Source organism: Capsella rubella, unplaced genomic scaffold (genome assembly GCF_000375325.1).
Source record: "Capsella rubella cultivar Monte Gargano unplaced genomic scaffold, Caprub1_0 scaffold_8, whole genome shotgun sequence".
NCBI classification, from domain to species: domain Eukaryota; kingdom Viridiplantae; phylum Streptophyta; class Magnoliopsida; order Brassicales; family Brassicaceae; genus Capsella; species Capsella rubella.
Genome location: NW_006238916.1, coordinates 2,229,326 through 2,256,691, shown reverse-complemented (window position 1 = coordinate 2,256,691; position 27,366 = coordinate 2,229,326). Strand labels below are relative to the sequence as shown.

The 27,366-nt window shown below is 33.4% G+C and overlaps 7 protein-coding genes and 3 non-coding genes across 10 annotated transcripts; 5 read left to right on the top strand and 5 right to left on the bottom strand.

Annotated features, from left to right (window-relative positions):
- The first annotated feature begins 4,910 nt into the window (after nt 1–4,910).
- On the top strand, nt 4,911–6,432 carry LOC17876644 (RING-H2 finger protein ATL16). Its single transcript, XM_006282125.2, has one exon. It carries the CDS (start codon nt 5,068–5,070, stop codon nt 6,190–6,192), a length of 1,125 nt encoding a protein of 374 aa, XP_006282187.1. The 5' UTR covers nt 4,911–5,067; the 3' UTR covers nt 6,193–6,432.
- Nucleotides 6,433–6,633: 201 nt separating this feature from the next.
- Nucleotides 6,634–7,834, bottom strand: LOC17875672. The gene is made up of 4 exons (XM_006281838.2): nt 7,570–7,834; nt 7,153–7,272; nt 6,874–7,059; nt 6,634–6,785 (listed from the first exon to the last, which is right to left on the bottom strand). Exons 1-4 carry the CDS (start codon nt 7,832–7,834, stop codon nt 6,634–6,636), a joined length of 723 nt encoding a protein of 240 aa, XP_006281900.2.
- Nucleotides 7,835–8,696: 862 nt separating this feature from the next.
- Nucleotides 8,697–10,742, top strand: LOC17875557 (electron transfer flavoprotein subunit beta, mitochondrial). Its single transcript, XM_006279619.2, has 5 exons — nt 8,697–8,805; nt 8,889–9,173; nt 9,771–9,851; nt 9,954–10,048; nt 10,299–10,742. Exons 1-5 carry the CDS (start codon nt 8,737–8,739, stop codon nt 10,522–10,524), a joined length of 756 nt encoding a protein of 251 aa, XP_006279681.1. The 5' UTR covers nt 8,697–8,736; the 3' UTR covers nt 10,525–10,742.
- Nucleotides 10,743–11,445: 703 nt separating this feature from the next.
- On the bottom strand, nt 11,446–12,872 carry LOC17874745 (1-aminocyclopropane-1-carboxylate oxidase homolog 10). Its single transcript, XM_006280667.2, has 3 exons — nt 12,379–12,872; nt 11,943–12,264; nt 11,446–11,864 (listed from the first exon to the last, which is right to left on the bottom strand). Exons 1-3 carry the CDS (start codon nt 12,852–12,854, stop codon nt 11,613–11,615), a joined length of 1,050 nt encoding a protein of 349 aa, XP_006280729.1. The 5' UTR covers nt 12,855–12,872; the 3' UTR covers nt 11,446–11,612.
- A 149-nt stretch (nt 12,873–13,021) lies between these two features.
- Nucleotides 13,022–13,094, bottom strand: TRNAA-AGC. Its single transcript has one exon. It is a non-coding gene; the product is annotated as a tRNA-Ala (tRNA).
- Nucleotides 13,095–14,359: 1,265 nt separating this feature from the next.
- LOC17877181 (1-aminocyclopropane-1-carboxylate oxidase homolog 10) lies at nt 14,360–15,700 on the bottom strand. The gene is made up of 3 exons (XM_006279729.2): nt 15,200–15,700; nt 14,806–15,127; nt 14,360–14,737 (listed from the first exon to the last, which is right to left on the bottom strand). Exons 1-3 carry the CDS (start codon nt 15,694–15,696, stop codon nt 14,486–14,488), a joined length of 1,071 nt encoding a protein of 356 aa, XP_006279791.1. The 5' UTR covers nt 15,697–15,700; the 3' UTR covers nt 14,360–14,485.
- A 154-nt stretch (nt 15,701–15,854) lies between these two features.
- Nucleotides 15,855–15,927, bottom strand: TRNAA-AGC. The gene has a single exon. It is a non-coding gene; the product is annotated as a tRNA-Ala (tRNA).
- Nucleotides 15,928–17,921: 1,994 nt separating this feature from the next.
- Nucleotides 17,922–19,704, top strand: LOC17876477. The gene is made up of 5 exons (XM_006281100.2): nt 17,922–18,075; nt 18,764–18,878; nt 18,972–19,061; nt 19,148–19,246; nt 19,370–19,704. The coding sequence occupies exons 1-5, from the start codon at nt 18,008–18,010 to the stop codon at nt 19,472–19,474; spliced, it is 477 nt and encodes a 158-aa protein (XP_006281162.2). The 5' UTR covers nt 17,922–18,007; the 3' UTR covers nt 19,475–19,704.
- Nucleotides 19,705–21,474: 1,770 nt separating this feature from the next.
- Nucleotides 21,475–25,418, top strand: LOC17877020 (actin-related protein 9). Its single transcript, XM_023777557.1, has 18 exons — nt 21,475–21,875; nt 21,956–22,028; nt 22,121–22,230; nt 22,324–22,383; nt 22,460–22,525; nt 22,669–22,777; nt 22,984–23,183; nt 23,268–23,388; nt 23,492–23,646; nt 23,723–23,773; nt 23,861–23,992; nt 24,068–24,157; nt 24,244–24,314; nt 24,399–24,568; nt 24,656–24,699; nt 24,796–24,845; nt 24,962–25,058; nt 25,149–25,418. The coding sequence occupies exons 1-18, from the start codon at nt 21,873–21,875 to the stop codon at nt 25,290–25,292; spliced, it is 1,746 nt and encodes a 581-aa protein (XP_023633325.1). The 5' UTR covers nt 21,475–21,872; the 3' UTR covers nt 25,293–25,418.
- A 605-nt stretch (nt 25,419–26,023) lies between these two features.
- On the top strand, nt 26,024–26,161 carry LOC111829097. Its single transcript, XR_002832656.1, has one exon. It is a non-coding gene; the product is annotated as a U11 spliceosomal RNA (small nuclear RNA).
- Nucleotides 26,162–27,366: the final 1,205 nt, after the last annotated feature.

The following is a 27,366-nucleotide window of genomic DNA, read 5'->3' as shown; positions in this document are numbered from 1 at the left end:
AATGGATTTTGTTTTAGTTTTTTTCTTATTTGAGACAATATGGAATATGCTTTTGTTAGACTTAAGAAAAACACAACACATTCTCTGATCAGTCTACTTAATTCTTTAGATGACTTTTACAACATTATTTTTAAAGAGAGATATTGGATGATGGGTAGAAAGAGAGAGAAAGATGGGGATAGAACGAGAGAGAGAAAGAAGAGTTAGAAAAATTATGAGAGAGAAATGTGAACTACATAGCTATAGGGAGAAAAAAGTCTGTAAAAATATGAGCTAAATAAAATTTTATGGGCATTAGATATTTAATTTTTCTTTTATTTGTGTCCCTGCATTATAGTTTCCCTTTCCTATTTAAAATTAATAGAGAGATATTACATATGCTTAAGTGTCACTTAGAAGTTAAACATAGTAAATATATTTAGATTATAATTATACCCTTTATCAATACATTAATACATTCAATTTAATAAGTCGAAATAATATTTAAAACTTGTGTAAGAGTAATGTACAAAACAAAACTGCAATAGACAAATTAGAAAGAGTAATCAAGAGATGATCTTCTCTCACTTTCTCATCACGTGACGACACATGTTACTAGTTGACCAGCTTAGAGTTTTAGATTTTTATACTTATATACTAATCCCAATCTTATTTAATAAGATTAATGTAACAACTTACCTGCGATATTTTCATGTGTATATTGATCTGGACTCAAGTGACCAGCCACACCAATGATCACGTGAAGCTGATCCTATATATCCACACCAATGGAATGTCCATCTAATTTTGTTAAAACCCATTTATTAAACGGACATAAACAGATTTGTCCATTAATGTCCGATAAATTTTATAACGGACACGGACATTAAACGGGCTCAAAATTTTGTGAAGGCTCATTTATGTCCAACGGACAACTGTCCATAATAACATCCCTACACATGACGTATAATAAACACCAAACGAAACGTGTATAAGTAAGTCGTTGAATCATGAATGTGTATAAAAGTATCCAAGTCAAAGTCAATTTTGTAGCTAAAGTGAAATGTAGTTAAAGTCAAAAGACTTATTGATTCAGTTTGAAATCTCAACTAAGTTTTGTCCTTGCTCATTTGCTCAATTAGAACTTTTATTTTCCCATGTCCGGAATAATAACAAAAAAATAACGAAGATAATAAAAATTTGCTAAATCTTAAACCCACTCAAAATGAAAAATTCATTTTATGATCCATGTGTAAGTAATTTATTACGTATTCTCTGACAGTAGCTATATAAGTTTGCAGAAATTTCTTAGTTTATAATTCCAAATATAGTTGAAACAGCTTACCCTACTTATTGGAGAACCTTCTTCTGCGCAAGTGCTTATGTGAAGGAGTCATGCACAATTATAGAAATAAAGAAACATTTTCATTATTTTAAAAACTCCAGCTTCAAAATTTTTTTATACACTTTTATTGGCGGAGTTGGTCATTCGAAGTTGAAATACACCAAATTAAAATACTTATTATGTCTTGAATTTAGAGTGTTTTCTAACTAATATAAGAGATAGTCATGTTTTCCGACTAATACCAGAAATAATCAGACTAGTATTTGGATTTCCTTAAATGATATATTTGACAATTCTTGACTAGTGTGAAACGAACAAATCCAAGATTCTGATGCCAAATTACTTATTTATATAATCAAAAGTTTAAAACTTTTAATTTCTGTGACATTTCATTTTTTAAAAGTAGTGGTAGGGCATCAATTTTTTTTTTCAATTTTATATGTGAAAATAATTTATAAATATAAATATAATTACATAAATCGCGGCACTATTATGTGTCAAACTCGTCAACATACACACACGATTGGCTATGGAAACAGTGTCGGTCCATATTCTATTTCATTATTATTTATTATTATTATTTTGCTTTTTTTTTGTGGTGAATTTAATAGAAAATAAGGTGAAATCAAAAAAAGGGAAATGAATATTTTTGGATTTGTACGTATGATTTTTGACTTTTCTTCGAGTTTTTTCTTCTCTTAAGAATTAGACAATTTTGTAGTCTTCTCTTTTCTAACCCCACCATGAAAGTTACTTGGATGGTTTTCACATCGTTCCATCATTGCAGTAATTATTTGAACGAAAGAAAAAATAATTTCTATAATGTTTGTTTCTTAAAAGTTATAGTATCCAATGTTTAGATTATTATGTGACATATACAACAAATGATTTAACCTCCAAACATAATAATTTTGTAACTCAATTATTAGTAACTTTTAACCCTAAATCAGAAACTTTAACCCCAAAAATACACTATAATACTATATATAGGCTTCGAATGGTAACGGCGTTTTTTACATCGGGAGAAGTGCGATACAGTTCAAATAATAACGAAAATACATAAATATATATGTATATGCATATATTTTGACACTGTTACGGTACTGTTGCGGTACGGTTTTGTAGTGCGGTATGGTTACCTTTTGGAGTCATAGTTGTAATTGAACGAGTACAAAGCAATAAACTACATATTACTTTGTCATTTTGATCATTGGGTTTTCAAGAATGTCATTTTTTAGGTTGCGGTAGAGAGAGTTGTCTTGGTTACATCAAGGTTTCAATGGAGTTGAGATATCATTCAACCATATATTAGAGTTCTTTGGTTGTAAGATATCTCAAAATATTAATGTTCTTGTTATTGGTTGCATGACATCTCAACTCAACTTTGATATAGATACCAAAAATTGCTGAATTCATAATTTATGATTGATTAGCTAAATTTGCTTTGGGTCTTGAGTAAGTATATCATTATGTGTGTGTACCAAATAGTTATGTATGTTTGAACGGATAAAGCCGTTTTAAATTAAAAATTAGGTGATCAGTGTTGACTTTTACAAAATTGCATTCTCATTTGCTTAACTACGCAGTTTTAAATATGAAATATATATAAGCTATTATGTGAATATATGTACATATGTATTGTGGAATGCATGTGGGCTAAGTTTACTTTTTGTATTTTCTTATTTTATTAAATCTGTAATTAGCAATGATTATTCTATGTTTGACTGGAAATGGACGTGTTATAAAAGTCCTACTCTATAGAACCTTTTTATTTTTAAATGTTTCCAATCATTAATCTACGCCTCAAATTTATTTTATAAGATTTTTCTAAAAATCCTAGTGTTACTCTACTAAATCTTTTCAAACCATCTTTTATCTCGTTAGAATTTTGTTACTCTACTAAGACCTCGAATGATTGTTGATTTTGGTTTTAGCTTTTACAAAAAGCTATTTTATGTTCAATCAAGATTATGAGAAAATTGATTTTCCTAAAAAGTAGGAAATCTAGATTTTGCTGGTCTTTGATAATTTGCACAGAAAATTTAAAATTCATTTTTATCAGTTTTTCATTTTTGTTAACATGAATAAATTTTTCTTTTCTATTTTTAGTATTAAAAATATTTTAACACAAAAACTAAAAACCGTAAACCAAATCGATAATCCAAAAGCCAAAAACTATAATTTAAAAAGAAATCTCTCCAAACCATCTTTGTCACATTAAACGTTTAATTTTACTAGTTTACCTATTTTACAGTTCTTATTTCAAACTAGAATTGGATGGTTAATTATTCTCATGATGTTGAAATAAAACACAACTAACCACTCTCACCATTTAAGATTGTTTTATTTTATTTTTTGGATGCAAGAAACTTAAATCGTATGGGTTAAAATTAGTATTTTTCCGGTTCCTTTTAAGAGATGTTTTAGTTAAAAAAAGTTTTGTTTTATGTGAAGTGATGATTTGAACTTTATATTTCAATAAATAATAAGAAAAGACTAACATATGCAATAATAAAATGATAAATATATAAATATATAAAATGATATAACTAATTACTAACATAGGTACAGTTAAGAGACTTTCTTAGTAATAAAACACATTTCCCATTTAATTTAATTATGTATTTAAGATAAGAAGATATTACCATTAAAGATGGTCTAACCATCGGAGGTAAAAAAATTTAAGAACTCTTATATAGATTCTTAGATTTGAGAAAAACAAAATTTATGTTAAAGAACGTTTAAAATCTCTAATGAGATTGTAATCATTGGAGATGGTTAAAACAATTCTAGGGGCTTAAACATAAACATTACAATTAAAATTACTTAATTTTTTCTGTAAGGTTTAAATTTACTTAATTATGGAAAAGACCTATACACTTAATCTATTAATATATATATATATATATATATATATATATATATATATTGATATTGCAAAATCATATACGGTGTGTATGTGGGATTCATCTTAAACTTAAAGGATTATATAATCAAGAACCTCATTACTACAACAGTCTAAAAGTAATTATAAATAAAAGCTACCGACAATCATGGTTAGATCATAAATCATATTCATAAATAAAAAATACATCGATTAATCATATTCCTAAATGGTCTTTATCCATAATTTTCCTTTTGCTAATGGTATGCTTAAGTAAAATATATTATAACATCATTACAATTCTATCTACTTAGACAAACTTTCACTATCACAATATCAAAATCAAAACAAATTATAAATAATTATCAAAAGCAACACCACTCCAATACCAATATGCATATCAAAATGATATAATAATCATCACAATTAATGCAAACAAAATTATAAAATTCATAGTTAATTGCGAATATATGTCAGGTTTTTAATTTATCTTAAATAAAAAAAGTCCCCCACCACTAGTACATAAACAAACAAACAAACAAATCTTAAATTTTCCCAACCAATCAAATTCACTATTAAAATTAAATAACAATTTAGATTTTTATTTAAAATAAATATAAAACTTACAGTAAACGAGTCACACCGATCAAGAAAATATATATTAATATACTCAAATATAAAGAGCCAAGAAATGAGAAATCTCACCGAACTTTCATTTTACTCCATCTCTGTTTCCTTCTCTCAACCAATCTCTCTCTCTCTCTCTCTTTCTCTCTTTCTTGATTCTTCAAGATCTTTCAGAGTTGTTAACTCTTTCATTCTCCATTAGAGGATGAGCTTGTTCATATAGTTAAGTCAAATGGATCTATCAAGCCGTCACAACCTCCTCCGGGATCTAAGCTTTTCACCGCCGCCACCACCACCGCCACCTATATTTCACCGTGCGAGTTCGACAGGGACAAGTTTCCCGATCTTAGCCGTTGCGGTGATCGGAATCTTGGCCACAGCATTCTTACTTGTAAGCTATTATGTTTTCGTTATCAAATGTTGTCTGAATTGGCACAGAATCGACATTCTTCGACGGTTCTCTTTGTCTCGACGGCGACACAACAACCAAGATCCTTTGATGGTTTACTCTCCGGAGTTGAGAAACCGCGGTCTTGATGAATCTGTCATTAGAGCAATCCCAATCTTTAAATTCAAGAAGAGAGATGACCAAAACGACGGCGTTTTTAGAGGGGAAGAAGAAGAGAAGAGTTGTCAAGAATGCTCTGTTTGTTTGAATGAGTTTCAAGATGAGGAGAAGTTGAGGATTATACCAAATTGTTCTCATTTGTTTCATATCGATTGTATCGATGTTTGGCTTCAGAACTATGCCAATTGCCCTTTGTGTAGAGCTAGGGTTTCTTCTGACACAAGTTTCCCACCCGATCGGGTTTCTGCGCCGAGCACTTCTCCCGAGAACCCGATCGTCTTAAGAGGTGGTGAGAACGAGTATGTGATCATTGAGATGGGAAATAGCATTGCTAGTAACAGAGATAGTCCAAGAAACAGAAGGTTACTTATGGAACAAGAAAGGTCAAACTCAGGTCACCTACTGACCGAAGAAGCACAAAATCAGATCAGTCCATCTCCGAAGAAGCTTGACCGCGGAGGGCTTCCGAGAAAATTCCGAAAGCTTCAGAAGATGACAAGTATGGGAGACGAGTGTATCGACACAAGAAGAGGAATAGATGATCAGTTTGGTAGTATTCAGCCCATTAGAAGATCAATGTCAATGGATTCATCAGCCGATCGACAACTTTACCTGTCGGTTCAAGAGGCGATTCGGAAGAACCGGGAAGTTCCGGTGGCCGGAGACGGAGGAGGATGTAGCAGTAGTAGCAATGTTAGTAACAACAAAGTGAAGAGATCTTTCTTCTCGTTTGGGAGCAGTAGGCGTTCTAGAAGTTCGTCTATATTGCCTCTTTATTTTGAACCGTAATGGACGGCTTTGCTTATTTGTTTTTATTTTCTTTGTTTCTTTCTACATTTGTTTTTTTATTATTTTATATTTTCAGTATTTTTGAGATTAGAGATTTTTTATTATTTGGTCGGTGAGGTAGGCAAGACATATAGGTGTGTCTAGATTTAGAAGTCAAAAAAGGTTTGAGTTGTATGTATGACAGAACAGAAATTATTGGACTTTATAAGTTTGAAAAAACTCACAAAACTTTATTTTGAACCAAAGAAAAAAAAAAAAAAACTTCAATGAGGTGTGCGAGTAGGGTTCACACAGAATAAACCAGTTTAGAGGAAGGTTCAAACTTTATCGCAAGAAAATATATTTACTATTGTTTGAGTTGCTTCATTGCTTGTCGGTGTAGGCTAGGTCTAGGACTAGGTCGCATCTGTCTTGATTTCAAGAATATGCATCTCTTGTTCTTCACGTCCTCCGTTTCTTAGAAGAATGCTTTCGACCAGAGAGATGCCTGGTGAAACTTTCAAAGCCTTTACTCCTTTGGTTACATGTTAAGCAAAACCACCTGGAAGTTTCACTCGTTTCACTGAACATATCCTCCTTAATTGTCATTGACACTGTCGGAGAAATAAAAGTAGATAGTTCAAGAACAGAACTGTTGGTTATTTCGAAAACACGGTGAGAGAGAGGACAAAACACACACACCTGCCAGAAGATAGCTTTCCCAAAGGAAGGCGTCTTCTTCAAGGTAATTATAGGGAAACGGCCTGAAAATGTTGTATCCAGTTAAAGGTAAAGGGAAGCCTCTCGGATCACATATGCCCAAAATATTAGCTAGGGGTTGTTTCTTAGTAATCCACTGAGACATAAGAAACATGATGTCTGAGTTACCTGTTTATCAGGACAAAACTAAAGACTTGAGACTGTGTGTATTCATCATCTATTACCATAAAAAGGCATGAGGATGAGAAGATATATACTAACCATTGGGGGAGTGATAAAGATTGATTCCAGTGGAAGAGAGTCCTTCAAGGATGTAAGAAGGGACATCTGTTAGTGTGCCAACGGCGTTGATGATGAGATGACCAAAGTAGCCATGTAGCTCTAAAAACCGTTCAATGGTTGAAGCTCGAGGGAACCGGAAACATATTGATGTCCCAAAAGACCAATGTTACAGCCGCAGCCTCCTCCCGGGTAGGCTTCTACACAAGTGAGAAAGGGAAAATTTTGGTAAGAGGTTTTGATGAAACAGATAACACTAAATTTTGGTAAGAGGTTTTGATGGTATATGGTTTTGTCCCAAGCGAACCGGCGACCTCTAAGCTTTTGCCAAAAATCTTTACCAATTGAGTTATCAGCAGAAGGAAGATATTTGGATGAGAAGATATACTATATAGTAACCGTAAGGATCGTAATAAAGAATGATTCCAGTGGAAGAGAGAGCTCGAAGGATGTCTTCATGGAGGTCTGTTACTATACCAAAGGCGTAGATGGTGAGAGGACCATTGTAGCCATAATTGTTCAGGAAGCGTTTGATGCATTGATGGACCCGACGTGGATCAAAGCCATGAGGAAGTGGGAAACTTTTGATGTCCCAAAAGACCCATGTTCTAGAAGCGGCCTCGTCCGGCGTAGCGGTCTGTATCACCGGGGTAGCTTCCGTCATCGTTCTAATTATGAGACTTCTTTGAAACCTAGAAAAAAATATGATAAATCAAGTGAAAGCCGTAAGTTTTTATATGCCCAATCACTATTAGACATATGATTAATTAATATTTTCGAAACAATTAGATTTTTCAGTATTAAGTTTTTGGTGTTAAAGAAAAAAAAACAAATGAAATTTTTTATAAATAACACTGAAATGTATATTATTTTCCAAAACTACCATGATAAGTTTTATTTTTCAAAAGTACCATTAAATTTTATTTTCTTTCATAAATACCATAAAACTTAATCTATATTTTTTATATTAAAAATTGATTTCTAAATTCTAAAAATTAAGCCCCACCTATAAAAATACTCTAAATATAACTAGTTGACCCAAACATTAAAAAAACATCACCTTCAAAAATCATTTTTTTATGTTTATGGTATATTAGAAAAATATTTTTTGTGGTATTTTTGAAAAAAAAACAAAATGTGGTATTTTTTGAAAAAAAAAACAAATTGTGGTATTTTTAGAAAAAAAACAAATTGTGGTATTTTTGGGAAAAAAAAAAGAAGCATAAAATGTAGTATTGGAGGCAATTTCTCAAAAACAAAATACCCCCTCTTTATTAAAATGATAAATCCATTTTATAATAAACCTATGTCACATCATTTAAACATTCTTAAGTTTATTCTTTAACATAATCTTGTTGGTTAAATAATTGATTCTAGCCAATTAAGGCCCATTATAGGTCACCCATATGGCCATATATGGATCTCTTCCAATTACCCCACCCATACAATAATCAAATCTTTATATTTTTCGGCCTAAACCGGATTTAACCGGAAAAGAAACCCGAATAATCCTTAGATCCAAAAATCAAAATTTGCTTCTGCTTCATTTTTTGCTGTCACCGGACGATGAAGATACTCGTCGCCGTTAAGCGTGTCGTCGACTACGCCGTCAAGATCCGTGTCAAACCCGATAAGGTATTCTCAAAACCCATCTCTGAATCTCTTCGTATCCGTTGAATCACCGGTAAAGTTGATTCCTTTATCGTTGTAATCATCAGACTGGTGTAGATACTCAAAATGTGAAGATGTCGATGAATCCCTTCTGTGAGATCGCGCTTGAGGAAGCGCTTCGAATCAAAGAAGCGGGTTTTGCTAAAGAGGTCGTTGCAGTGAGTATTGGACCTTCACAGTGTGTTGATACGCTTCGTACTGGTTTAGCTATGGGTGCGGATCGAGGTATCCATGTTGAGACTAGTTCTAGTTTCCTACCTTTGACGATTGCTAAGATCTTGAAGAGTATTGCTGAAGTTGAGAATCCTGAATTGATTTTTCTAGGAAAACAGGTACTTTCTGGCTCTGATTTGATTTACAAGTTTTGGTCTTTGGTCACGAATTTGGATGTAATGAGCTGAATCTTGTTGGGATAAGCACAAAGCGAGGGAGAACAGCTTTTATTAGCTAAAGTTGAGGTCTTTCAGGGTTTAGAAGGGAAAAAGATTCGTATTTGACTCATCATTTATGGTTATAATAGTTGATCTTTCTTGAGTTGTGAATCGGTTAAGATGATGAACATTGATCTTTGTGAATTCTTGAAAACTATCTAAAATGCTTTCAAAGATGTTGGACTTGCTTAATATTCGGATGAAGTTTGATGTAAAGTTTATTGCTTAACTGATTTGCTTGACAAGTTTTGAACTTTGGTCTCTAATTTGATTGGATAGTGAACTGAATCTTAGCTAAAGTTGAGATTTTTCAGTTTACAGAAGGCAAAAGATTCGTATTTGACTCATCATTTATGCTTATAACATATTACTTGAGTTGTGAATTGGTTAAGATGATGAACATTGACCTTTGTAAATTCTTGAAAACTATCTAACATGCTTTTAAAATGTTTGTATGAAGTTTGAGGTAAATTTTGTTGACATATACCTTTTCTGCAGGCAATAGATGATGACTGTAATCAAACAGGACAAATGGTTGCAGCTTTGCTTGGTTGGCCACAAGCAACCTTTGCATCGAAGGTAATGAGTAGTGCCTTTGAAAGCTTTCAGATCATATGTTATCTTTTATGTATGCTCTCCGAGTTATGATTTTTTTATGTGCTACTCATTGTTGTTTAGTAGGTTGTGTTGGATAAAGAGAAACATGTTGCAACTGTAGATAGAGAAGTAGATGGAGGTCTTGAAACCCTTTGTGTTGACTTACCAGCCGTAATTACGTAAGTTCTAGATTCTTACATGATTGTGTGATGTCATGATCTCTCCCGAGTTGAGGTTTAAATGTATAATGCATCAGCTAACCTAACCTGTAAATGTTTCAGTTAATCGGATTGGTTCATCTTAACTGCATTCTATGTGGAATTCGTTGTGTGATCTCACAAATTATCAAGCAAACTAGCATTTAGTTTTAGTAGAAAGGTGCAACAACTCTCGTTGAGAATTTGACAGCTTTTGATGTTAACAATGCAGAACTGATTTGAGGCTGAACCAACCAAGATATGCATCACTTCCTAACATAATGAAAGCGAAATCAAAGCCTATAAAGAAAATGACGGTGCAAGACCTGAAGGTTGACATTAAATCTGACATAGAGATCTTGGAAGTCACGGAGCCTCCAAAGAGGAAATCGGGGGTTATGGTTTCTTCAGTAGATGAGTTGATTGAGAAGCTCAGAAATGAAGCTCATGTAGTTTGAAGGAAGAACCTTGTACGTATATCTCTTTATCCCAATCTGCTAATAGACTTTGATCATCATTGCTTTGTGAAGGCATAAAGTGGAAGTAAATAAATAAATCAAATGTGAATCGTTCTGTTCAGTAAGTTACCTTGAATGTAAAAGTACACACATGTATCTGTTTTATTCTCTTAAGCGTCTGATGAGGTCAACAATGGTCATGATATCCCATTCTTACATGATCTTCTTGCATTAGCATTATGTGTGGGAAGTACTATTATGTGATCTTGCAAAACAGAACTTATTTGAAGCTGAGCAACCCAATATATGCTACACACCTTAATGAAAGTGATCCCGAAGCTTATTAAGAAAATGGCGTTATAAGATCTGAAAGTATACATTAGATCATGCGCGGCATAGAGTTAATGGAAGTCACGGAGCCTCTGAAGAGGGTAGATGAGCTCAAAAACGAAGCTAATGAAATTTGAAAAGAGAAACCTTATCTTATCACAATCAGAGAAACCTATAGGTTTGATCCTTTCTTCTTTAGGTACATTGCCTTGGAAGTTAATACAGTAGTTTTTAGTCCATCTCTGTTCGCTCGTATCCTATGCTCCAAAACAAGAAATGTTTATAACTTATTATAGAAGACTCTTTATAGAGTTTTGAAAAATTCTTCAACTAGGATTGCTTACCAGAGTTGACGAAAATGACTCCAGAAATCACCATCTCATGTTTGTTGTTAGGTATAGTAGAAGAAGGGACATGGAAGATTTGAGGAACTTCGATTATTTCGGCATCTACGAGTCCTTTTACTCCTTTTGTCGACACCAAAGCCTTGAGTTCATTCTTGATGTGAATGAGAAGTATTTATAGTAGTTTATATATATATATTTTGTTAGCCATTAGGATTTTAACAAACAATAATTTTTCTATTTCCGATTTTTAAAAAGTTCTTCTTGCTTATTGCAACCCATTAGGATATACTTTAGGATTTTAACTAAAATAGTTTTGAATCCCCATGAGGAGTGGAACATAGTAGCTTAACATATGCATAACACACAAATATCCATCATATATTCACTAACTAAGTCGGACAAGTCTTCTCTTCATATCCTGAAATTAGACAAATATGACTCCCCATCAAACAGGTTAGCAAGGTATCCTGCTGTGTACTCCGGTATGGTGATGTCTTTGTACTTTGGAGGGTTTTCATCGGACAAAAGCTCTTTTATCGGTCCATAAACCGTCGAATTTGGAGAAAGACTTGAGCTAAAGAAACACGCAATAGAAATCCGCGGTTTATCTCTATTCACTCGTACTCTATGCTCCAGACTCAAGAACTTATCGTTTGTTATTAGCTGCAAAACAAAAAATGTCTCAAATGTATAAGTAAAGACTGTTTTTTTGAGTTACAAGAATGCATCAACTAGACTTGCCTGCATGAAATCACCAATGTTGACAACAAGTGCTCCAGGAACAGGAGGTACATCGACCCAATAATCTTGATGGAGAACTTGAAGACCACCGACTTGGTCTTGAAGAAGAAGCGTGAGGAAAGAGTTATCGGTGTGTTTACTTATGCCCAAAGTTAGGTCAGGTTGAGGGCAAGGTGGATAGTAATGGCAGAGCATGAACAAACCCTTAAGACAATCCATTCTCATCAAGACCTCAGAGTCCAAACCTAAAGCTTCAGAGAGAAGTTGGAAAAGCAAATCTCCCAATTCCATTACATGCTTCGAGTATTCAATCACAGCACCCCTAATTAAAATCATCATATATTTTACTAATTAATAGATCTTTTTTTCACTTCAAATCAAATTTAGTGGAATCAGTTGAAGTAAACTAATCACAAGATTCACAATAGATATATACCTGCACGCTACTGGAATCTCATCAGGATTTGGAGGATCTGGAGATATGTAACAAGTGAAAGAGTCTCTCCAATGCAACTGATGTATATCGTAATTATTGTTATAAACAAATCTCTTGTTTATGTCCGTAGCAAGATACTGGTTCTTCACTTTTGGATCTTCTTCATGAAACTTTCGCACCCCTTCTTTGATATCTTCAAGAACAGTTAAAGGAACACCATGGTTGATCACTTGGAAAAATCCCCACTTCTCAGCTGCGTCTTTGATCTTTGAAACGACGACGTTTCTCGCTGATTTGTCATCGTTGTTGACTTCTCCGAGGTCGATGATTGGGACGGTGAGGTTTAAGCCGGAGGTATCATCAGGTCTGTTGTTAGATAAGATTGAAGAAGGGACATGGAAGATTTGAGGAACTTCGGTTATATCGCCGTCGACGAGTCCTTTTACACCACTCGTGAGGTATGTTTCGTCTGCCATGATTTTTTTTTTTTTTTGGTCGATAGGAAGATTCAATGATTTAAGACAGAAGTAAAGATAAGTGTCTTTGTTTGAGAGCGACGTGTTGTGTAATTTGTGCATAGAATTCAAAGGATTAAAATTGACTTTTGGAGATAACCGATCGACAAGAAAAGAAACAAAAGAAATGGAGATGCGGGGTATCGATCCCCGTACCTCTCGCATGCTAAGCGAGCGCTCTACCATCTGAGCTACATCCCCATTTGTGAGTTAATAGTAACTCTTTTAAACTATAACAAAGGTTTAATACTTCTGTCAAATAAATAAACTATACGAGTCACTTGGTTGTGCCATGTGCGGATGTGCCTACATTTGTACTGATCTTTACATTTGTTGTGCCCTTATGTTCCAAGTTCAATGCAACTCAAACAAAATCCGGGAGGCGAAAAACCATTCTAGAAAACGTCGATATGACCTAAACATGTTGAGACTTGTTGTATGTATAACGCGAACCAAGCAAGAGGATAATATAATGAGCAAACACATCTTTCAAAGCCTAGTTTAGGTCTTTCGAATACTCTTTTTTTTTTTTTTTTTTGGTCTCATTGAATAAATTAATTTGTTTCTTCCTATGTTATGAAATGTGATGACTACTTGCTAAGGTGTTTGTAAATAGTAAACAGTGAAAAGTCTATTTGCTCTTTGCCTAGATACTTTTTTTTTTACTATAAGTACTAAAGATATGTGGAGAATCACAATGATCGTGATGAGTTAAACAGCTTTCCTCTAGCTCTTTATACTTATGAAGTCGAAACAGAGCTCTTATAGTTACTATTACACAAGTGATGTCATTGTCTTAATTCGATTAAAGTAATTAATTATTACAAAACACAAGCCCAACTTCCTTTGGTCCTCTTCTTCTCTGTCGTTTGACGTTCATCACGACAACTTCTTCATCTTCACTTGAATCTCTTCTTTGATTGCCCACTGATCTCTTCTCGTTGTTGGCTTGTTGCATGTTCGATTAAGGAACCAATTCCAACACTCCTTCTTAGATTCTTGATTGAAACTCCCAATTTCAAATATAGGGATTTTGAATCCCATCGCTTCTTCTTCCTCGCCTTCTGTCGATTCACTTCAACCGGCGTTTAGCTCCCTCTTTCGGGTGAGCTTTCTTCTTTGAGCCTCACCTTAGACTGTTTGATTCTTTGAGCTATCACCTCGGATTCTCAGCCTTAGTCACAAGATTGGAGCTTCCTTTGTTGGATAAGCTTCAACATTACTTGCAGCCTAAGACATCATTCTATAAATATGGTTGTAAGAGAGTCATTAATTCTTATAAAAATCTTAAGTGTTTCTCATATCCTTCACAACACTGCGACAAGGTTAGTTGCTTCCTCTTCGATCTTTGAGACCTCACTGCCTTAATAGTAACTACTAAGCTTGGGAATGTGGGTTTTCAGAATCTTGGTCCTTCTTAAGCTGTTACTACTAGCTATTATGGTGTTTCTACGGATACTAATCTGAATGTGAATGTTGGATATTACAATGGTCCTCCTGATAATACAAGCTTATTGTAATCGTTCTGGACACACAATGCATAAGACACAAATATCAATCTTTCACACTAAGTCGGAGGACAAGTCTTCTCTTCATATCCTAAAGTTAGACAAATATGGCTTATAATCAAAGAGATTCGCAAGGTATCCTGCCGTGTACTCTGGTATGGTGATATCTTTGTACTTTGGAGGGTTTTCATCAGACAACAACTCTTTCATCGGTCCATAAACCGTGGAATTTGGAGACAGACTTGAGCTAAAGAAACACGCAATAGAAATCCGCGGTCCATCTCTGTTCGCTCGTACCCTATGTCTCACACTCAAGAACTTTTCGTTCGTTATCAGCTGCAAAACAAAAATGTCTCAAATACATATCTGTAAAGACTGCTTTTTTCCAGTTAAACTGGACTTGCCTGCATGAAATCACCAATGTTGACGACAAGAGCTCCAGGAACAGGAGGGACATCAACCCAATAATCTTGATGGAGAACTTGAAGGCCACCTATTTGGTTTTGAAGAAGAAGCGTGAGAAAAGAGCTATCGGTATGTTGACTTATGCCCAAAGTTAGGTCAGGTTGCGGACAAGGTGGGTAGTAATGGCAAAGCATGAACAAACCCTTAAGACAATCCATCCTCTTTAAGAACTCAGAGTCCAAACCTAAAGCTTCTGAGAGAAGTTGGAAGAGCAAATCTCCCAATTCCATTACATGCTTCGTGTATTCAATCACAACACTCCTAATTAAAAATCATCATATATTATACTATTATAAAGAAAAATGTTTGAAGTAGCTAATCAAAAAATTTAACCTGCAAGCTAGTGGAATCTCCTCTGGATTTAGAGGATCTGGAGCTAAGAAACAAGTGAAAGAGTCTTTCCAATTCATAGGAGCAGAACGATAGAGATCGAAATGATTATTATAAACAAAGCTCTTCTTGAATCCGTTAGGAAGATACTGATTCTTAACCTTTGGATCATCTTCGTGAAACTTTCGAACTCCTTCTTTGATATCTTCAAGAACAGTTAAAGGAACACCATGGTTGATCACTTGGAAAAATCCCCACTTCTCAATCGCGTCTTTGATCTCCGAAACGACGACGTTTCTCGCTGATGGTTCATAGTTGTTGACTTCTCCGAGGTCGATGATTGGGACGGTGAGGTTTAAGCCGGAGATATCATAATCAGGTCTATTGTTTGATACCGTTGAAGAAGGGAAATGAAAGATTCGTGGAACTTTGGTTATTTCGGCGTCGACGAGTCCTTTCACTCCACTCGTGAGATCGGTTGTTTCAGTTTTCTCTGTCATGTTTTTTTTTCTTTTCTTGAGATTCAATGATTTAAGACAAAAGTAAAGTGTTGGAGTGTGTTCTATCTTTGTTTGGTGGACTTGGTGATTGAGAGACACGTGTTGTGTAGTGACTTTTGGAGATCCCGACAAAATTAGAAAAAGAAGAAGAGAAAAAATGGAGATGCGGGGTATCGATCCCCGTACCTCTCGCATGCTAAGCGAGCGCTCTACCATCTGAGCTACATCCCCAAGTGACGCCCTAGTTACATATATTAATTACATAACTGGAACTATATGAAGTAGATCGAGTTTTTTTTTTTTGAACAAAAGTAGATCGAGTTTATATTTCTTATTCAGTACCGTTTTGTTGGTTGTACCTACATTTGTATGGATCTTTAAATAGTATCGAATAAAGAAAATGTCGGACGAAATTAAAAGAAAAGGGAATGAAGAATATGTTTAGTTTTATAATTTTCAAATATAATATAGATATTTTTTGAACAGTTTAATATGTTTTTAGTTATATAAAGCGTTTAAAAAAAAGTCATATTCAAGATTCAATTGAAGATTTGATATTTGATATTTTTTTTTCGTCAAGCCTAGAGATTTGATATTAATTCAGTTAGAAAAAGTTATGCATTTTTCTTATCTATCAATTGGATCCTTGTAATTTGATATAAGTTCCTATTTCCAAATTGATGTATAATTTATAAATTCAATTTGAGAAATAGTATTTTACCTTGAAATATGGGAAAATTTTAAAGATACCACTAAAGTGAGTTTTTATCCCAAAAATACTATCAAAAGTTTTTTTTTTCTCAAGGTACCACTAAAAGTTTAGAATTTTTAAAATAGAAAAAAACTGAAATTAAAGTTTAGAATTTTCAAATCTGAACCCCAAACATAAAATACTTAACCCAAAACCCAAACTATTAAATTATATACCCTTAAAAACATATTTTTTGTGTGTTTGTGGTGTTTTTTTTGGACTAAAACATTTTTAGTGGTATTTTTGACCAAAAAAATAAATATTGATTGTACTTTTTGAATAAAAATTTAGATTGGTTATAGTTTATAGTAAAATATCCTCAAAAATATAATTAAACACAAATATAAAAAATGTGAAAAATCTTGTTAGTGTCCATAATAGATAAATTCTAACATATTTGTGCAATTTGTGTTCTCACTCTCATAAATTTATTCTGTATCCAAGAAACAAACTGATAGATTCAATTCAAGCTGCGATTCCTTCGTTTATTTTTATGGTCATAATAGCACCCGTACCCAAAAGTTGGTGGATTAAGAAATCTTGGACTTCAACGAGTGATGTTGCTATCGTTTTTGGAGTGGATACCTTATCTACTGGTTCGCTCAGAACTCTTTATGTTTTAGGTGATGCTTACTTAGATATAAATAAAAGATTAGAATGAGGATCAAATTCATAATCTACCGATCATATAATAATTTTATTATTAACTTGTTACCACTAGACCAAAATAATTCAATCATAAAATTTGTAACCAAATCGCATATATGATTTAAATTTGTAAGTTAAAATTTTACATTGTTAAAAGAGTATATTTTCCTATAAATGACTGTTAACTCGTAGATAGAAATTTATTAACGAATATTTTCTATGAAGAATATAGTTAATGAGATATTTTACTCCAACAAAGAAAAACAAAGTGTTAAACATCCAATTAAAAAAATAAATGAAGTATTTTTTTAAAAAAATTCCCATTAAGAAATAAAAAAATTGCAGTTATTAATATTTTCTAAAGCTAGAAAATGTGATTTATTTTAAAATTTTGAATAAAAATAAAAATTTTATGGACTCTTATTAAGAATTGCAAAATTTGATAATTCGTAGACTGGTAAAATAGAATTATTGTTATAAATATGATTTTAATTGTAAACTTCTCTCGAATAGTACCTTTTCAAATCAATTAAACCAGATATACAAATATCCGATTTTTTAAAAAAAGTTTACCCATTATTTTGTCTCATATGTAAACTATATTCTACATATATTACTATAAATTTGTAGATTCTACAAAATATTAATAAAGTATAGTTTCCAAGTTAAAAATTTGGAGAGACGAATCGAAATAATAGATCGTGGAGTACAGTTTTTAGTTGGGAGTTAAAAAATTAAAAAAAATCATTAATTTCGATAATGTTCTTTTTTAAAATTTTATTTTAAATGTCAAATAAATAAACCAAAACCAAAAAAACCAAACTCTCTCTCTTCCTCCTCCTCCTCCTCCAGCCGAACAAGAAGACTCCTCTCCGTCTCCTTCAGACAAAACTTGTAAGCAAAATCAGAGAGATGGGTTTCTTCTCCTTTCTCGGAAGAGTTCTCTTCGCTTCTCTCTTCATCCTCTCCGCTTGGCAAATGTGAGTTTCTTCTTTTTTGGGTTTCTTCATTCATTGGTTCTCCTTCTCGATCTGTTTCTCGATTTAGGATTTGGGTTCTGTTCTTTGATTTATCTTACAATGAAATCGCTTCGTGCTAGATCTAATATAGGAATTGAGAAGCTTTGTTAGACTCTTTTTATTATTTCTAGGGTTTTGTGAAATCGAGCTGCTGAAGCTGAATCTATCAAAGCTTTGATTTTTTGGGTACTTGTTACGGTTTCGATCTGGATCTCTTATACTAATTGATTTGTGTTGCAGAGTTTGAATTGGTGATCTCTAGATACTGCGTATTACTTAAAGTTTGCATTTTTATGTATTAGTTTGGTTATAGTTGATCTACATTAGGTTACATAGAACTGTTCTGTCTTAATTCGACATGATTCGTTTATAGAGGACTCCACAATCCAATGAGATTGCTCATCTTCCAAATGGTTTGTTAGTTTGGTTGTTCCAGTGTTATAATGGTCTATAGAGAGAAGCATCATTAGCTCTAAATGGAAGATGATTCCAACATTAAACGAAGATAGTTTTTAGTAATATTCGTTACTATGGTTTTGTTTACTTGACTTGATTGCCATATGTTTTAAGAAGCTAATCAAAATATCTTCTACCTCTTTTTACCATATTACTAAATTTTGAACTATGCTTATATGGGGAATTTTTATAGGTTCAATGACTTCGGAGTTGATGGTGGTCCTGCAGCTAAAGAATTGGCTCCAAAGCTTGATTTGGCTAAGGCACATCTATCTTCCAGATTAGGAGTAGCTTTGCCCAAGATAGAGGTGAGTAAATGATCACAGTTATGATGTTTGTTTCTCTTGCGGCCACTGTCTATATGTGTCTTTTTATAACCTATAGAATGATTTCTTTTAAAGGTGAGACAAGTTGTTACTACAATTATTGCGTTGAAAGGAGCTGGAGGCTTACTCTTTGTTATCGGAAACATCTTCGGTGCTTATCTTCTGGTTAGGCTTCTTCTTGTGTTCATCTCATGTTTACAAATAAGAGATCCAAGGGTTTACCCATAATCTGATATATCTGTTTGTTTCAGGCTTTCTACTTGGTTGTAGTCAGTCCCATTCTGTATGATTTCTATAACTACGGACCTGAGGAACGTCATTTCTCTCTTCTGTTGACAGAGTTCTTGCAGGTTTGTCCAGCACTTTAACAGCTTTACACCTTAAATCTCTCAGTCTTTTTAAAGCCAAGATCATCCGTCTATCGGAATGGGTAGTATATTGATATAAAATGTCATTCCCTTATATTGTTGCAGAGCGTTGCACTCTTTGGAGCTTTGCTCTTCTTTATTGGAATGAAGAACTCGGCACCATCCAAGAGGCTTGTGAAGAAGAGGACACCTAAGCCAAAAGCTGCTTAGTATCAATATTAGTTATCTTCTGGTTTTGTTGCCATGAGCAATATACCTTTGGCTTTTCCTTTTTCCCGGACAAAATCTTTTCTTAGAACATTTTGTTTTCTTTCTCTTTTAGGATTCTTAGGTTAGCCCACAGTCATGATATACTTCATGTTTTTACTTTGATTTAATGTTTGGGAATCTTGAAGTTTTGATTTCTTGAACCATGCATCTATTGAACAATGATTTCGCTACCTCGGAATTCAAAAAAACTGACGAAAGTTTATTGAATAATAGCTTGACTAACGGCACATAAGAACCATGCTAAGGTCTTAGTCTCTCATTATACCTTAGAGCATCGATATAGGTGAGCGTTTAGTGGCTCTTAAGCTAAGAAAAGCAAAGAAAAGTCTTTTATAAGAGCTCACCAATAACGGTGGTCTTAGGCTTCAAAAATCGAAGTTACAAACATGATCGATGCAAATAACTTTTACATTGGGAGAATTTTGAAGGAAAAGCATTAGTAGTTCCATCCACTCTACCTCGTAAATAAGAGCTTATCTTGTACTACATAAGCTTAGATAAGTGAATCACACAAGTTGCAATGAAGACAAAACACATAAGTTTTCTTTCTCATGCTGATAAATTTGAAAATCCATTTTAAATAGAAAAAACCAAAAAAGTGAATGTGTTGAAAGTATTTACCCCTACCGATCATTTTCTTAGTTCTTATATTTATCAGTCAAACCGATCCCTAATTTTATAATAGAATAAAGTAGTTTTGGGATATTTTATAAGAAAAAATATCGCAAAATGTTTATATTTTATCCGTTCTTTTCTGACCACACTTTTAAAATCAAGAATCATTAAGAATAATGGACTATGATTAATATCCACACACAGTGAATCACTATATTAGTTTTGAGGTTTATATAGAATAAAATCTCGAATCTTATCTATTTATCTTTTCCACCTCAATTTATAAAAGCAAAAATATTTACCTTCCAGAAACGACACACCGACGAGCATCCAAGAGTTTTTAAGAACTTCTGATTCCAACACATAATTAAGAAGCGGAAAGCAGACCTCTGACAAAATTTCTCAGGTTGCGACGAGGCAACCCGCAGATTGGGGGTCTTTCTCAGTTTATAAAATAATAGCTTGACAATTGTGGGATTCGATATTTGGAGATCTTGAAGTTTTGATTTGTTGAACTTTGAACCATGCTCAATGCATTCTATTGGTCACCAATTTCTAGGCCTCGTAACTCGAATAACTGACAAAAGTTTATTAAATAATAGCTTGACTAACGGGGCACATAAGTACGAACCATGTTGTAGATTTAGTCTCTCCGTATACCTTAAAAGTTTGAATACCCCAATTGAGAGATGATGTTGAAAATGAAGGCATAGATGCAATCCATGAAAGATCTTGAGATGTGTTGACAAATATAGAGGAACATAACTCAGTTGGTAGGGGATGTAACAAAATGTGTTAATCCTTCAAAGCTTCAAAATTGCACTACAAATTTAACTGATAAAAAGAACTTCTAGATTAAAATAATTTGAAGGGAAAACATTAGTGTTTTCATCCATCCTATCTCGTAGATAAGAGTTGTCATGTACTACATAAGCTTATATAAGTTCATAGTGAATCACACAAGCTGCAATGAACGCAAAACACATAAGTTTTCTTTCTCTTGCTAATAAATTTGAAAATCCATTTCAAATAGAAGAACAAAAACAGAAAACAATGACTTGAAAGAATTAACCCTAACGGTCCTCTTCTTAGTTCTTAAATTCGTCATATGAACCTAACATGATATAAGAAGAAATAACGCAAAATAGATCTATCTTATCCCGTCTTTTATGACCGCACTTTTAAAAAGAAGAATCATTAAGAACAACGTACGATAATTAATATCCCCACAAACACTAATCATTATACTAGTTTTGAGTTTCTTTGATAGAAAACATCTAGAATCTTATCTCTTCACTTTTCCATCCCACTTTATAAAACCGGAAATATTTCCGAAACATAAATCTAAGATTTCAACTAACTCCCGAAATAAAATTTCCCGAAAAACAACACACCGACGAACATCCAAGAGTCTTTTTAAGAACTTCTGATTCCGACCCTCATTTAAGAAGCGGAAAGCGGACCTCCGACGAAATCCCCAAAGCTGCGACGAGGTGGCGGCCCGGGTATTGTGGGCTTTGCTCAGTTTAAAAAAAAAACTGTTACCCGCTGACACTTCTTGCTTCATCTTCCCAGAACTCACACAATTCTAAAATCCACACTCTTTAAAACTATTTAAGGTTTGCTATCTCTGAATCAAGCTTCGTCATATGAATCACAAAACCCTAATTCCAACTATTGCAATCAGCGAAGAACCCTTAAGCAAAGGAGATTACAGTTCAAAATGGTATAATCTTTTTTCCCCCAATTTATTTTCCAGGTACACCAATTTTCTCATGGCAACCAAATTCTCAAATCTCGTTGCAGGATTACTTGAAATCTGTTGCCCCGACTCAGATTTTATCAGAACGAGGAAAAAATCTCGTTGTCATCAACTTAGGTTCGTGCTTCTTCACTTTGAAATCAAGGGTTTTAAACTTAACCTTCTAGGGTTTATTGAACTTGTCGAGTGGTGCTTTGTTTTTTGATTAGGCTCTGCAAATGTGAGAATTGGATTAGCTATGGATGAGAAACCTATCAATGTCCCTAATTGTATTGCTAGATACAATACACAAATTGGGAAACCCAATGTTGTTGATCAGGTTTTTTTTTTTGTAAAGTTTGGGTTTTTAATTTTGGGTTTCTCTTTTGGATTAAGTTTTGTAATGGGGTGTATGTTCTTTATAAATCCCCAGATGATTAACACTCAGGTTACAACGAATCAACATGTTGACCGTGAGAGAGCTTACAATACTGTAAGAACAACTTTGCCTGCTTGTGTCTGTAGAGAATAAGTTCTTGGTGTTGATTGGTTTTGTTTTTATTGAAAAGGCGGCATCGCTGTTGAAGATACCGTACCTGGATGAAAGTTCTTCTTCTGGATCTGCATCACGCAAGGTAAGTATGATAGTTTGGTGATGGTAAGTGTTACAAATAGTATATGGTATTTGTTTACTTCAGGGAGGTTTTGATTTAGAAATTTTTGTAATGTGTGAAAAACTGGTTGTTCTTTGCTTATAAAGCTTTGAAAGTTTATGCAGATGGGAAGGATTGATGGGTACAATAATAAACCGAGTATTACTAAGAAAGATACTGTCTTTACTTGGACTGATGTGTATGAGGAAGAGCAGATTTCTCCGGCCGCAGCAGGTGTCTTTTTACTTTATTATTCTTGTGCTTCAGTTTCCTTCCCTGTTTTACTCGCTTGGTACACTATGATATTTTCTATAGTAGACATTATCAAAATTTGTATCTGCTACATACAATTGAGTAAATTGTACCGGAATGGTATTTCTCTGAATACACATAAGCTGGGTGTCAAATGTTTATATTACTTATATACACCAATTTTGCAGAAACTTCTGCTGATAAAGGTGAGGCCAGCGCAACTGAAGCTGCTCCTGATGTTACTGAGACTTGTGAGAATAAGCACAAGTACAAGGAGATGATTTTTGGTGAAGAAGCTATGAAAATATCGCCAAAGGAGCCGTATAGCATACACCATCCTATTCGAAGAGGTCACTTCAATGTCTCGCCTCATTATTCAGCACAACAGGTACGTTAGTTCCAATATACCTTCCATCTGTCTTTGTAAAAGTGATTTTTTGCCTATTGATATGGTACTTCTATTTTTATCCAGGTTTGTGAGGACTTAACCGCTATCTTGGACTGGGTTCTATTAGAGAAAATACGTATTTCCCACCGTGAGAGATTCGCTTTTCATGCTGTTCTTGTTCTCCCCGAAACATTTGACAGCCGCGGTAAACTTGTTATGCCTTCTGCAGCTTGTTTTTTTCAGTTTCATCTAAATATGATTTGATCGATGTGAACTAGTATTCTGATTTGGCTTCATGGTATTATCAGAAATAAAGGAAACGCTAACTGTTGTGTTGGGAGGGCTATGCTTTAAGTCAGCAGTTGTCCACCAAGAAGGTCTAGCCGCCGTTTTTGGGAATGGTTTATCAACAGCTTGTATTGTGAATATGGGAGCCCAGACAAGTACAGTTGTTTGTATCGAGGTATTATCAGAATACGAGAAAACATCGTTCTGTTATTATAACTGTTTGATATATGTTCTTTGTAATTGGTTTGTAGGATGGAGTTTCATTGCCAAATACTGAAAAGATTTTACCTTTTGGAGGAGAGGTAAGAAAATATGCATCATTTCTCCTTTTATTTTCTCTTGAGCTACATTGTAGACTAAAAGTTCTTCATCTAAATATAATTTTTCAGGATATATGTAGATGCCTTCTATGGATTCAGAAGCATTACCAAAAGTGGCCACAAATCCGCACAGATGTTTTGGGAAAGCCAATCGATTTGCTGATGCTTAATCAACTTAAGGAGTCATATTGTGAAATCAGAGTTAGTTGGATTATCTTCGTTATTATGTTCTTTTGATAAGGAATATTGAAACTAAGATACTTTTCCCATTCACAGGAAGGAGAACTGGACGCTGTTGCAACAGTTCATTCTTATGAGGACGGCATGCCAGCTGTGCCGCACAAAACAAATCTCACTTCACTTAACGTAAACAGGAAACAAGATCAAGTCATTATTTTGTTAATGCTCTCTTATGTTCTTGGTCTGGAAAAACTTTCCTTTGTCTCTTTCAGGTTCCACCGATGGGTCTGTTTTATCCTAACCTTCTGGTCCCTGAAGTGTTTCCCCAGCCACCACGTGAATGGTCAGAGTTAACCTTCTTTTATCTTTTGCGTATGTTTGGTTCTGGAACGATAGAAATCATTTTAATCATTTGCATATTTTTTAGGTTCCAAGACTATGAAAATATGTTGGAGGACACATGGAACATGGACTTTGGTGGTGGTGGTGGTAATGGATTACCAATGTGGGATAGTTTTGCAGTTTCCCCTTCAAAACCAAAGAAAGAAGAGAAGATTGGTCTTGCTGAAGCCATTACAAGCAGCATCCTCTCTGCTGGTATATGTTGTGTGATGCACTCTCCTGCTTTATTTAATAAATCGACACCTAACATAAACCTTTTCCTTTCTTTCTTCTGGCTTGTAGGACGCATAGACCTTAGGCGAAAGCTTTTCGCCAGCATTCAATTGGTATAATCCTGAAAACCCTTTTCTTTACACACTCAAGTTTTCGCAATATATTTCGTTAAAAACCTGAATGAAACCCTCTCTCTTTTGGCTTTTCAGATTGGTGGTGTTGGTTTGACTAAAGGTCTTGTATCAGCTGTGGAAGAAAGGTTTGTTTTCTAACATCCAGAAGAAGGCGCAACGTTCTTCGATGCACACACAGAACCAAACAAAAATCTTTTATTTTGAAGTAATGTTTGTGTCCCTCCCTCCTTTTACATTGCAGAGTTCTCAACGCAATACCTCCAACTGAAGCCATCGACACTGTGGAGGTACTACCATCAAGAACAGACCCAACTTTCGTAACTTGGAAAGGAGGAGCGGTACGTTACACACGCCTTTTGCTTTGCAATTTAACTATTCTTGATCTTGGCCACGGCACTGAAGTGGTGTAAGTAAAACTGTGGAGACAGATATTGGGAATTCTGGACTTTGGAAGAGAGGCTTGGATTGAGAGACCCGAATGGATGGAGAATGGAGTTCGTAAAGGCAGTAACAAGAAGTACAAAGACTCTTTCTACATTGAAAGCCAAGCCATGTACTTCATCAACCCCTAGAGTATATATAGATATCTTAAGCTTACTCTGTTTCTTTTTTCTCAGCATAACTTTTGTTCTGTAATATTGTCATAATTAAGACCAAAAAATCATAATTCTCATCATATAAATTAATTTGCTAACATATGTTATGTTTTTAAGATTCATCAATATTAATATTTTAATTATTTAAAATTGAACAAAACAATTGTAAATAAATCCAATTCGACCCGGTCTGAATGGTTGAACCGATACTTTTGTCATAATTCAGACCAAAAAAATGGTAATTACCATAACAAAAATTATTTTTCTCTCGTATGTGATGTATATTTATGTTCTTATGATCCACCTACACTTATATTTGAATTATCTATAGCACATATATTTAAAATTGAACCAAAAAATGTAAAAAAAAACTCCAATTCGACCCGGTCTGAATGATTGAAACCGATACTATTGTCATAATTCAGAACAAAATATGATGATTATCATAATAGAAATTAATTTCCTCTCAGATGTGATGTATATTCATGTTTTTATGATTCATCTATATTTATACAATTTTGAATTATCTATAGCACATATTTAAAATTGAACAAGATCCAATTCGACCCGGTTTGAATGATTGAACCGGTACTTGGATTACTTATAAGAAGTTGTAGTGTTGCTTTTGTCCCACATCGGGAAGACGAGAGAGGAGGAGGGGAGAGAAGGGCTTATATATAGAAGATGTGCTTTGTCAATAAGAAATTAAAAAGGGTCGGATGGCTATTTATGCCACGCTCAGCCCGAGTTAATAAGGGGTGAGTGCTGTATGGCAGAATCAAGACATATGGCCGACATTATTTCTGGAACTACCCATAGGGTTGGCTCGCTCGGCCGACCCTCCAATCTTATATTTTTAAAATTTATTGGGAAAACTATAATAAATTAAGAGAATTTGGTAAATTTCATTGTCAGTCATGTTCTATTTCGGGTTAAGAAATGTTCATGTTTTATGATTTTTTGTTGTTTCTAAAAGATTGATTTTGTAGATTAGAAAAGTAAAACAATAATTTTATTTTACATCTTTTTTTATCTAATAGTTTCTATTTTTCTTTTCTACGAAAAGTAATTATAAATAAATACTTAATTTTATTTTAATATACAGTAAAACCTCTATAAATTAATACTTTATAAATTAATAAACACTATAAATTAATAAATTTTGTTAGTACCAAGTCGGGCCAATGTAAAAATTAACCAAATTTGATAAGATAATAAGATAACAAGATAATAAGTTTTTTTGAAATCCCTATGTAAATATAGTCTCAATAATATCGTAAATTAATAATCACTATATATATACATATATATATATAAGTGTGTGTGTGATATAAGTAGTTATGTTGAAAAATGTTTTTAGTTTATTCTAAAAATGAATTTCTCCTAGACCTCATATCTATAAAAAAAATTTCTATTATATTTTAAACTATAATCTTATAATATATTCCATACTATCATAAAATAAACAAAAAATTTCTAATGTTTTCTATTTATAAATATGCATCATATTCATTTTTGTTTGTTTTATAGGATGGTAAAAGATAACAATTGGGATATTAATCATAAATTTGAATTTATGTATGTACTTTGTATTTTTTTTTTGTCATCATGTATGTACTTTGTATAGATAAGAATTTATTTATAATATTTTGAATTCATTGTTATTTTTTTTTATAAATATAGAATTCAATTCTAAACTATAAAAATTTATATAATCATAAAAAATATTCTTGTTTGTAAAATTATCTCATTTCATAATTTCAAAAAAACTTTAAGAGTGAAAATACCACTATAAATTAATAATTATTAATTTACACTATAAAATAATAAATATTAATTTACAGATAAATTAATATCACTATAAATTAATAAAATTCTAAGGTCCCACCATTATTAATTTATAGAGGTTTTACTGTATGTGTGAAAAAGTTAAAACATCAATTTTTTTGAAAAAAAGGAGTATAGAACATATTATCGAATTCAGTTATGTTATTTTGGTTTATATTTAGGTACATTATAAAAAAAAATCAAAGTAAAATGGTTAGATTTA

Bases quoted from the DNA above. Each gene is read 5' to 3' on its own strand.
- LOC17876644 (XM_006282125.2), top strand. From the start codon at position 5,068: ATGGATCTATCAAGCCGTCACAACCTCCTCCGGGATCTAAGCTTTTCA.
- LOC17875672 (XM_006281838.2), bottom strand. From the start codon at position 7,834: ATGACGGAAGCTACCCCGGTGATACAGACCGCTACGCCGGACGAGGCC. The intron at 7,273-7,569 runs GTTACTATATAG...AACGGTTTTTAG, and splicing joins TCTTTATTACGATCCTTACG to AGCTACATGGCTACTTTGGT. The intron at 6,786-6,873 runs GTGTGTGTGTTT...TTTCTCCGACAG, and splicing joins GGAAAGCTATCTTCTGGCAG to TGTCAATGACAATTAAGGAG.
- LOC17875557 (XM_006279619.2), top strand. From the start codon at position 8,737: ATGAAGATACTCGTCGCCGTTAAGCGTGTCGTCGACTACGCCGTCAAG. The intron at 9,174-9,770 runs GTACTTTCTGGC...CCTTTTCTGCAG, and splicing joins TGATTTTTCTAGGAAAACAG to GCAATAGATGATGACTGTAA. The intron at 10,049-10,298 runs GTAAGTTCTAGA...TTAACAATGCAG, and splicing joins GACTTACCAGCCGTAATTAC to AACTGATTTGAGGCTGAACC.
- LOC17874745 (XM_006280667.2), bottom strand. From the start codon at position 12,854: ATGGCAGACGAAACATACCTCACGAGTGGTGTAAAAGGACTCGTCGAC. The intron at 12,265-12,378 runs GTATATATCTAT...GATTTTAATTAG, and splicing joins GAGATTCCAGTAGCGTGCAG to GGGTGCTGTGATTGAATACT. The intron at 11,865-11,942 runs GCAAGTCTAGTT...TTTGTTTTGCAG, and splicing joins ACATTGGTGATTTCATGCAG to CTAATAACAAACGATAAGTT.
- LOC17877181 (XM_006279729.2), bottom strand. From the start codon at position 15,696: ATGACAGAGAAAACTGAAACAACCGATCTCACGAGTGGAGTGAAAGGA. The intron at 15,128-15,199 runs GTTAAATTTTTT...ATTTTTAATTAG, and splicing joins GAGATTCCACTAGCTTGCAG to GAGTGTTGTGATTGAATACA. The intron at 14,738-14,805 runs GCAAGTCCAGTT...TTTGTTTTGCAG, and splicing joins ACATTGGTGATTTCATGCAG to CTGATAACGAACGAAAAGTT.
- LOC17876477 (XM_006281100.2), top strand. From the start codon at position 18,008: ATGGGTTTCTTCTCCTTTCTCGGAAGAGTTCTCTTCGCTTCTCTCTTC. The intron at 18,076-18,763 runs GTGAGTTTCTTC...GAATTTTTATAG, and splicing joins ATCCTCTCCGCTTGGCAAAT to GTTCAATGACTTCGGAGTTG. The intron at 19,062-19,147 runs GTTAGGCTTCTT...TGTTTGTTTCAG, and splicing joins TCTTCGGTGCTTATCTTCTG to GCTTTCTACTTGGTTGTAGT.
- LOC17877020 (XM_023777557.1), top strand. The intron at 24,315-24,398 runs GTCAGAGTTAAC...CATATTTTTTAG, and splicing joins CCCCAGCCACCACGTGAATG to GTTCCAAGACTATGAAAATA. The intron at 25,059-25,148 runs GTACGTTACACA...CTGTGGAGACAG, and splicing joins TAACTTGGAAAGGAGGAGCG to ATATTGGGAATTCTGGACTT.